The sequence below is a fragment of the Sinocyclocheilus rhinocerous genome, unplaced genomic scaffold (assembly GCF_001515625.1).
Source record: "Sinocyclocheilus rhinocerous isolate Xijiao unplaced genomic scaffold, SAMN03320098_v1.1 scaffold1294, whole genome shotgun sequence".
NCBI lineage: Eukaryota > Metazoa > Chordata > Actinopteri > Cypriniformes > Cyprinidae > Sinocyclocheilus > Sinocyclocheilus rhinocerous.
The window spans coordinates 258849-269647 of NW_015656157.1; the positions used below are offsets into that span (position 1 = coordinate 258849).

The window sequence follows — 10799 nt, forward strand, 5'->3', positions numbered from 1 at the left end:
ACAAAGGGAACAATATGATGTTTGTTATTATTAAAATTTTATATAGCCCACGTTTTTATAAACATTTTTTTTAATTTACCGCTTAGGCAATAACGTTGACAATAACGTATATCTTCAACATACGTTGTCTATGACCAAAAATGTAAGAAGATATGTTTTCAGTGGACTTTTAAAATTTGCTTTGCTTGAGAAAATAAAAATATACAGTTAGTGTTTTTTTCTTTTGATTTAGTCGAGTTGGTTTTGCATCAAACACGATGTGATTCTCGGCAATCGAGATCTAACAGGAACAGCACATTTTTCCCCTTCGGCGAGCGCTTCACGGACAGCTTACCTCGCGCATGAAATCAGCCGCAGACCAGCAAAACACTGAGAACGTGCTACAATCCTGACGAGTCATAGCAATAGAGCGGAGACGAGAAAGCTGCGGAGAATCCGCTTACCTGGAAGCAACCGCAACTGGTAGATTTAAAGAAAATTACTGCCGTTTGGCAAATAAATCATTTTTCATAAGTATTCCTAACTCTTGCTTTAAGTTACATTTCAAATGACAAGGGATCAACTTATAATCATGTTTATATGAATTATCCCATGAACTTATTCTCTCAAATGGCCTGGGTATGCGGAGCATTCGCAGCTTATATGGACGGAACGCCACTGCTATCTATCTATCTATCTATCTATCTATCTCTCTCTCTCTCTCTCTCTCTCTCTCTCTCTCTCACCAAAATGCCAAATGTTAAGCCAACATTAAGTTTCTCTTGATACAATTGAATTTCTAGATACAAATGACAGTTAATAGTTATTTAAATAGTTATTTAAAAATTCATTTGAATTCTACTTCTTTAAATTTAAATTTGAATTCCAATTCTGCATCCTGTTTACTACCTAAATTCAAACTCAAATGGCATTCTCAATACAATTTTGAATGACGCACAACCTGCAGGAAAACAGTCATTACTTCTGCAATTCCGTTTCGTGACACTAGTGGCGCAGAAATGACACACTTCACTATTTTAGCTTTCTTTCTAAAAAAGACAGTTCTGTGATTTCCTAATGAACTGATACCTGACTCATTTTGTGTTTTGTGACTTTATAAGCTGTGAGGGCTGATCGAATGAGAGGAGGTCGCAACAAGTTTGGCCCCATGTACAAAAGAGACCGGGCGCTCAAGCAACAGAAAAAAGCCTTGATCAGGGCCAACGGACTCAAGCTGGAGGCCATGACGCAAGCCATGCAAACCATCCCAGCAGACCTCACCATTACCTCTGCCATTCAGAACATCCATTCGGCCTCCAAGGGGCTTCCACTGAGCCACCACCATCATCACCACCACCATCACCATCACCACAGCTCCTCCAGCGCAGGCCTGCCACCTGTAGACTTTGACCGCAGTCCCTTCGTCACCTCGCCGGTCAGCATGGCCATGCCGCCGCACGCCGGAGGACTCCAGGGTTACCAGGCATACGGCCACTTTCAGAGCCGCACCATCAAGTCAGAGTATCCCGACCCCTACACAAGCTCGCCGGAGTCCCTCATGGGCTACCCGTACGTAGAAACCTACGCGGGTGGATCGCCGCCCACCTTCCCTCACTTGGTGGTGGAGCTGCTCAAGTGCGAGCCGGACGAGCCCCAGGTGCAAGCGAAGATCCTAGCTTACCTCCAGCAGGAGCAGGCCAGCCGAGGCAAGCACGAGAAGCTCAACACTTTTGGCCTCATGTGCAAGATGGCCGACCAGACACTGTTCTCCATTGTGGAATGGGCCAGGAGCAGCATCTTCTTCAGGGAACTGAAGGTATGTGACACTTTCATTGGTTTGGTGTTGGGTGGTCGAAAATGTCAAGTGGTCTAAAAGCATTTTACATTGCATTGGGAATCAGCTTGGATGTCTGTTGGCCTACAATTCAGTATAATTCTCTGAAAATACCAGAATGAAGGTGTTCCACAAATAGAAGAACAACTGAAGTTGCTGAAAATGTACTCGCTCTCAGGCCATCCAAGATGTAGATGAGTTTGTTTCTTCATCAGAACAGATTTGGAGAAATTCAGCATTACATCACTTGCTCATCAATGGATCCTCTGCAGTGAATGGGTGCCGTCAGAATGAGAGTCCAAACAGCTGATAAAAACATCAGAAGTAATCCAGAAGTAGTCCACACAAATCCAGCCCATCAGTTGACGTCTTGTGAAGCAAAAAGCTGCATGTTTGTAAGAAACAGAGAATACAATGATGAGCAAGTGATTTCTCCAAATCTGTCCTGATGAAGAAACAAATATATCTAACATCTTGGATGGCCTGAGAGTGAGTAAATTTTTAGTTCTTTTAACAATGGATGGCTCTTGATTGGCTGTCAACGTTTTTATCATTCATCAACATCAAATAGTTGTAGTGTGGACTTCGCTATTCTCATAGTATTAGAACAGTTATTAAAACTATAGTTTTAATTGGCATGAACGGGCTTTTACACGTCAAGTACACTTAGAATAACAGAATAATGTGATGTTTTCATGTATTTTACCTATAAAGCATTAATGTTTTCCAGCATACTCAACACTACAGTACACTAGTTGAACTATCAATATGAATGAGACAAATGTTGCCATTTGACTGGAAAGCTAATTAGTTCATAGTTTTACATAAATAATGACAGAGTCTCAGGGCTATTTGTGAGAACTTTTTGGGATGGTCTGAAAAATACATTATGTATTTGTGTGAGTATTTCAAATGATGTATTGACACACAGTGATATATAATTGACAGTTTATTATACCAGCCGAAGAGGCCAGTCAGATGTCGTTTATTTTTTTATTTTCGCTTGTTTTAACCTTTTTTTTTCCACAATACACATCTGTCTGACAGAAATATTGATGGGACTGAGAAGACTGTGAGGGTTTTAGGAACTCGTGCATGCCTGCCTTCGTGAAAGATTTTGCTCGTGAGCATGCTGTATTTTACCTGCCTGTGACATGTTTTAATATGCCACTGAGAAATCTGACAGCACACAATTCAAATCATTCATTTTGTGCTCTGAGAGCTACAGGCACCTTATTGTTTTCCTCTCATCATTTTCAATAGCTCATGAAATGTACTAAAATTAATTTATACTGAGGATTGGCCTACAGTATATTTGAAATATATAGTGGATTCTGACGCTATTGCCATAATTATTTATTCTGGAAATACTCACTTTCGGATTATTGGAGTGAACATCCGCTTTAAATATTTTGATATCTGGATATTCAGCCAAAGTAAAGTGCCACTGACGTCTGTGACTCCATTAGCACCTCTTGGGATTTTACAGCAATTGTTGATGGCTAAAAAAAATATATAAGTAGCCAATCATACATTTTTTGTTATAGAACAATAGGTCATTTTTGCTGTTTTCACACAGACAAATTTGTTTTCTTCCTTCTTTATCCACCGTTTTTTAACGTTACTTCATATTTTTTCTTTATATGTTTCTTTATGACAAATTTGTATGCAAATGTTTTTTTTTTCAAAACATATTTTGCTGGTCAAAAATGAATTATAATTCTGTTTTCATGCCTTTGTTATAAAGCTGAATGTTACGCTCTTCCCTGTGCTCTTAGCTATAGAGCTTTATTATCCGTTCTTGTACTCTTTAGCTCAAGCATTGTATTCCCACTTTAGCGTGGATTAGCATTTGTGTATGGCTAATTGCTGTCTATATCATTTACCTTTAATTGTGTTTGCACTTCACCTTTTGCTGCGGTGGAGTAGCTTCCCCTTGATGTTATGACTACTTTTTCGCCCCGGCTAATTGTTTTACACAATAGTTGTTAAAAGAGACAAGGGCGTAGCTGTCAAATTTGACATTAGCAGTCGTAGTGTGGCGGTGAAGTTGTAATTAGCACAGCTCTCGTGTGCCCTCGCTAAATCGTATGCTAGAGCGTTAACAAAAAAACCACAAACAAAAAAAAGGTAGCACTAGAAAGTCTGAACCCACTCCTGACTCTTAAGTAGCGAACACTTGTACGGCTTTGTTACCCACGGAGCTTTGTGATGCTGATGGAGGTTTTTCCCACATAACGTTGCGTTTTAAACAAGCTTCATCTATCAAGAGCTCAAATAATGCAGGAACATCAAGACAAGAGCTATATATTCAGGTTTAATGGCATAGAAATGCAGTAAATGGATGCTGTGAAAAGCCTCCCCTCACATTTATTCATATTTCCTAGAATTTAGTGAGTCATACATTTCTCAGAAGGTGCTCTGGATCAACATGCTAATAATTAAAATCAACAGTTTCATTAGCGATGCTACGCTAGCAGTTTAGTATGTTTATACAGCGGCACCTGTGTAAACAACCACTGCTAGCATATGCTAGCTAACACACCTGCTCGTAGAGAGCTCATAGATGTATAGTATGTAACCAAAAACCACCTCAGACATCTTAGATGAACACAAAAAAATTCATTTGTGAATATTCTGCGAGCAAGCTAATGACAAAACGGTGGGTAGCATATAATAAACACAGGAAATACAAGTGAATATAAGGCTTGTCTGGGAGGGTGGTGAGTCGGCTATAAATATATCTACATTTACAGCGCTATTATTAGCCTCGTAAGAACAAAAGAATTTCTCTCGTAATAGAGCCGGGTGCGAAACGTCTGCCAAGTGTTTAAAGATTTAGTTTCCATAAGTTAGACTTCGGTTACAGCTCTCATAAATATTTGGTCATGATGGGATCTCTGAAGAGAGCTCACTATTGTGTGCAGACACATGAAAAAAAACCAAGAGGAACATTCCGATGGCCATTTCTCACACTTGGGCGACAGTGAAGCTGTAAAATTTGGGAAAAGAGGAAGAGGTGAAAAATTAGCTTCGCTAAAATTAGCTTAGCTACCAACCGACCACAGACATGACATATCTGTAAAGCCTGATAGATAAAATATTAGTGCGATAGTGTAAATAATAGTACTCTTCAGAGGCACAAACTGAGCAAAAAATATTAAAGGCTGATATTTATATGCCAAAATATAAGATGAAATTTTAGTAGCTTGTAATGTAGATTTTTATAACAGTATTTCAGACTACTTACATTAAATATCAGTATCATTCTGTATATTATCTACCAATAATATGTCTTAGTAAGATGATATTTAAATGCTTTGTATAATGATCAAATCTCTGTGTTTTTTATATGGTTTTTTTTATATGGGGCTTAAACATATAAAGCACTGTGATACATCGGTGAATGAGAGATGAACAAATAAATGTATAAATAAAAAAATGATGTATGGATAATCATGTAAACCTAAGCTGCTTCAATCCATTAACAAGTGTTATTAACAAGTGCATTACAAGTGTTAATTTTAAAATATTACAAACAATAAAAAATATTCTTATGTTTACTTGATAAAAATCAGTGAAGATTTCACAGAAAAAAGACACATGAATCATGACCTGAAGGAATATGTTTTAACAATTATACTAAAAGGCCTTTTACTTTTATTTGTAGTTTTGATAATTTAGAGACCCTAGAAATTTGTGGATAATAACTGATACTGTAGGATTTATAGGGTTAATGAAAAAATGGCTTGTAAAATTGTCAAAATTGCTTTTGTAGTCTCCCATATTGCTAGCTAATAAAAACAATGTCATACAGAAGCTAATTTAATTATGTTGATAATTTAGAGACCTTAGACATTTTTGTATCAAATATAATATACATCAGGCTTTAGGGTTAATGAACAAAATGGCTTGTAATCTATGCCAAAACTGCTATTGTAGATTTATTGTCTAGCAGATAGCTAGACAATAAAAACAATGTTGTGCAGAAGCTAATTTAATTATGTTGAAAATTTAGACACCATAGAAATTTGTATATCAAAAATGATACAGTACACTTTATAGGGTTAATAAACAAAAAGGCTTGTAGAACGACTTCAAAATGGCTATTGTAGCCTCACAGTTAGCTGACTAATAAAAACAATGTTGAATAGAAGCTAAATTATGAATTAACTATGTTGATCATTTAGAAGCCTTAGAAATTTGTGTACTAAATATGATACAGTAGGCTTTATAGGGTTAATGAATGAAGTCGCCTGTAAAACGCAATCAAAATCGCAATTTTATCCTCCCAGATTGCTTGCTAATGAAAGCAATGTTGTACAGAAGCTAGCTAGCTAAAATGCTTGGCGGATGCATCATCGTGTGTTTGAAGGTGCGTGCCAGCAGCATCCCTTTCGTCTGGCTGGTTTGTCATGCTAAGGGTGGGAGTCATGTTTAGCGGGTGGGGGGGAAACAGATGCAAACTTCCCAGTGTTTGCATTGACAATATGAGCTGGTATGAGGCCCGTGTGCGTGCTTGTCCTCCCCTGGCTCTGTCGTTAGGTGCCCGGCCCATAACGTGGAGAGTGATTCACATCCATAGAGAGATCACTCTTTCATTGTGGATGGCGGGCTATTGTTTAACGGATAGGATGCGTGCACTTCGCTTTTCCTCAGCACACAATGGCATTAAAACACACTGATTCACCACAGGCTTAATCGTTCTAGTGAGGATTCCTGCGTCTTTTCTGTACCCGGCACAATGTACCTTGGGTAAACTTAATCACCGCTGATATTGTGCCACAAATGTACTGTCTTAAATTTAGTCCTCCGAGCTGATAAAAGTCATCCGTGCAAAACCTACAATACCCTGACATGTGGCGCCAATATTTATTTTTATTCTTTCACGGCTGCTCGGGGACTGTTAGCCACTTTTTTGTTCTCTCCCTCGTTTTTCTCTCTCTCTCGACAGTGAAATGAATGGCAATACCAGGCATGCCATTAAGTAAAGCAGCACTGTATTAGGGCCTTGTTCTCCAACCTGCACCCAGCCGTGAGACTCGTGCTTATTGAAAAAGCAGCTGTGAGGAAAGAGAGGACAGGAGATAGGGGATGGTCTGTGGCTGCCCATCACTCCCTATGGCACGTTCAGTGTTAGTGTCTAGATGGTCACCATTCATTCAAGCTAGTGTCTGAATTTTCCCAGGTATTTAATGCTTTCAGAAATTCCCATACTATGTTTAATACATAGCCTACTATATTCTGCAAAAATAATAAGAGTAGATGACTCTTTAGTATTATTATTATTATTCCACAGTGGCCTCAAAAAGATATTTGGACAATTAAGTCACACTTGACAAGACTGTATGAATTTCACTGCATTAAATGAGATGAAAAATATCAAAACAAATGGCATCTGCAAACAAATAATTTATTTATTTATTTATTCATTTCAATTTCCTTATGTGCAATGTTTTGCATGGAAAGTGTGTTTGCACTCTTTTTCTTTAAAATAAATGCATCTTGGTTTGATTTTTTGTTAAATAATGCAATGACATTCCTGCATTTTTTTAGTGTGACCTACACTAATGTTTAAAAGTTTGGGGTTAGTAAGTTTTTTTTTTTTTTCTTGAAAGAAATTAATACTTTTATTCAGCAAAGATGTGTTAAATCACTCAAAAAGGGACAGTAAAGACATAATTTTACAAAAAATAAATAAATAATTACTTCAAATAAATGCCATTCTTTTGAACTTTCTATTCATCAGGGAATCCTGAAAAAAAATCCTGCGTCACAGTTTCCATAAGAATGAGCATCAAAACTGTTTTCAACATTGATAATAATAAGAAATGTTTTCTGAGCACCACATCAGCATATCAGAATGATTTCTGAAGGATCATGTGACACTGAAGACTGGAGTAATGATGCTGAAAATTCAGCTTCGACTCATGGGGAAAAATTAAATTTTTAAACATATTTAAATTGTAATAATATTTAACAATATTACCGTTTTTACTGTATTTTTGATCAAATAAATAACACCTTGGTGAGAATAAAAGACTTTTCAAAAACATGTAGTGTTAATATATTATGCTGTATTCATTTCAGATTGACTTTGAGAGGAATATTTTCACCCTCCATTAATATTTTTTCTGCTACGCAACACTTCCTCATTCTGTTCCGTTTTTGTTAATCCGCCAGTCTAATTTCAGAGGTTCATGTCAGAGACTGTAATTTCCGTGGCCGTCTGCAGAAATTAATAAGGCGTTGCAGTCGTGATCTGTGAACTTGTGCATGATTTATATCACCCCCCACCCCAGCCTCATCTCCACATATACAACCCAGACGGGCCGCAGCGTCTCCTGCCCTCCCCGTGACTCACAGACGGCCTGAGGTCAAGCCAGCGTGCATCCTGACAAACAGCCTCGCTTGTGAGCGGAGATTTGTAACCGTGTCCCTGGTCCGCCGAATTTGAATTATTCCACCCGAGCCTGCCGTCGCTTTACGTCGGCGTGTGGCGTGGGGGTTATTGTCACGAGGGGAGAGGGGGGCCGAATGAGCCCCAGAAGCGGCACCAAGGGCAGGGGTGCGTGGTGAAGGACAGGGGGGGAAACAGGTGGGAGGTTAATGGCCCCTGGACCGGATCCACCAGCCGCTCAGTCTTGATATATGGGCTTTGGGCCTGGTGCAGGCGTAGGCTTTCAAAGATATATTATTTCATTTGAGACGCAGCATTCTGGTCCCTGCATTTGTCCACTGATAGATGATATCCACTGGCAGGGCAGCAGCCACAATTGGAGATAGCGTGTGAGTTTTCATAAGGCCTGCTCCTGTACATATTTTCTCTCTCGCTATTCTCCCATCTCTCCGCTCGGCCTTTTTGGCAGGCTGTTTTTTTTCTGCTATTTCAGTGGTAACAATATCTGTTTGATCAGAAGAGATGGGCAGCAGGAGACACCCACAAAGGCCTCTTTTCATTCATAAATAATGCACAATTGGACAAAAACTCCATGTCTTGTCAATTCTGGAAGAATGCGGTGTTTTGGCACTTCATAAATATTGCAGCTCTGAAGTTCAAGTTTTTGCCAGGAATACCAGGAAAATTAATAATAACACCGACGTTCAAGGTGGACGAGGAAAGATGAATGTAAACATTAATTTATACACAGTCATGACTGATAATAAATCATTAAAAATATTATAATTATTTCTTATAATTAATTGCTTATTTAAAACTTTTTTTAAAAATGTATTACTCCTTTTTTATTTATTACTTTGAAGCAAAAACAGACCTAAATGTAAAGAAAATCACATCTGGAGTTACTGATCATTTCAAACAAACAAACAAACAAACAAATAAATAAATAAAAACTACAATTTTTGGGGGGTCAGTTTGGTGTCAGTAAGTTATAAAAAAAAAAAAGTAGTTATTTTTATTCAATAAGGATTCATTATGAATGAAAAGAGGCTTTTTTATTTATTATTTTGAACAAAAACTGACCTGAAAGTTATGAAAGTAGCATTCAGAAATACTAATTATTTCTATTTAAAAAATACTGTTCCACTTGATGATAAACTATTGTTCAAAAGTTTAGGAAGATTTATTTATTTATTTGAACGGAAATTAATACTTTTATTCAGCAAGGATTGATAAAAAAATGACAGTAAAGCATTTATAATGTTACAAAAGATTCAAATTCAAATAAATGCTGTTCTTTTTCAGGAATTAAGGAAATTAAAATTAAAATTAAAATTAAAATTTTAAAATTAAAAATATATTAAAATAGAAAACAGTTATTTTAAATGGCAGTAATATTTCATAATATTACTATTTTAACTGTATTTTTAATCAAGAGACTTCAAAATCATTATTTTTTTTTATTTCTTATGACTTAAAAATTGTGTAAAACAAAAATATTTATGTTGTGTCAAGATTTCTCGCAAATTTCTCCTAGTTTTTCTTCAAAAGTGCTCATTATAGCAGCCTGGTACCTTGTAAACAGGACTTTGTTTCCTGGAGGACTGATAAATGTGCATCCTGACTCCCTAAAGCTGCGTATAAGTCAGCCAACCAGATCGCAGCTCTTAAAACACGGCATCCACAGCTCTCTTTCACGGGGCATTGCATACAGTGCTTCCTATATGGCAGCGGAGGTCAGCTTCGCTCTTTCTTTCTCCCTGAAAAATGCGTCCTGCACCCTCAAGGCCTAACCGGGCGAAGGAAGGAAGTGCGTACACTTGTTAAAAGGAGAGATTTAGGGTCCGAACTCCCCTCAGGGCCTGTGGGAGACTCCAGGGAGGGGGTTGGAGCGGACGGAGAAGAGTCTGTTCATGCACTTGTTGCTTTGATGAGGGATAAAAGCCTGTCATGAACTTCTAGGTCCTGCCCAGGAGCTGATGGACTCGTACTGCTGCTTCCAGTCCTTCTGTTGCACTCGGAAATAGGGAAAAAAGACAGAGAAATACAGAAATATGGTTACTTCTCTTTATCTTCACAGTGGCTTCGGCATTTGTAAGCACTTTGTACTCTAGAAAGGGACAAATGTTTGATATTATCTTGTGGCGATTAAGGTAAAAGCCTTTTTTATTGGCCGCACTGGATGCTTGTTAAAACTAGGATGTAGAGTGAAGCCCCAAAACACCCCAATCACACTGAGTCGACGGCAGACAAACTGCTCCGAAGAGGCTGATTTAAGCTAGCAAATCAACTCAATCAACATTTTCACCCCTTATGTACTAGTCGAAAAGTAAAAACGGCTGCGCATTTGCCCTCATAACCGCAAATAGTTGCTTTATACCAAAATAGCATCTTGTACAAGAGCCTTAATATCAGCCTTGCATTTAAACGGCACAATATCACTCAATCAATTCACCCCTTATGTACTAGTCGAAAAGTAAAAACGGCTGCGCATTTGCCCTCATAACCGCAAATAGTTGCTTTATACCAAAATAGCATCTTGTACAAGAGCCTTAATATCAGCCTTGCATTTAAACGGCAGGCACA

The 10799-nt window shown here is 38.0% G+C and overlaps 1 protein-coding gene across 1 annotated transcript in view; it reads left to right on the forward strand.

Moving 5' to 3' along the window:
- The window catches only part of LOC107719632 (nuclear receptor subfamily 5 group A member 2-like), a 60921-nt gene that overhangs the window by 11470 nt on the left and 38652 nt on the right, over window positions 1-10799 (forward strand). The window contains exon 3 of the mRNA XM_016527117.1: window positions 1101-1795. Coding sequence (XP_016382603.1) covers window positions 1101-1795 — 695 coding nt within the window. The remainder of the gene's footprint in view (window positions 1-1100; window positions 1796-10799) is intronic.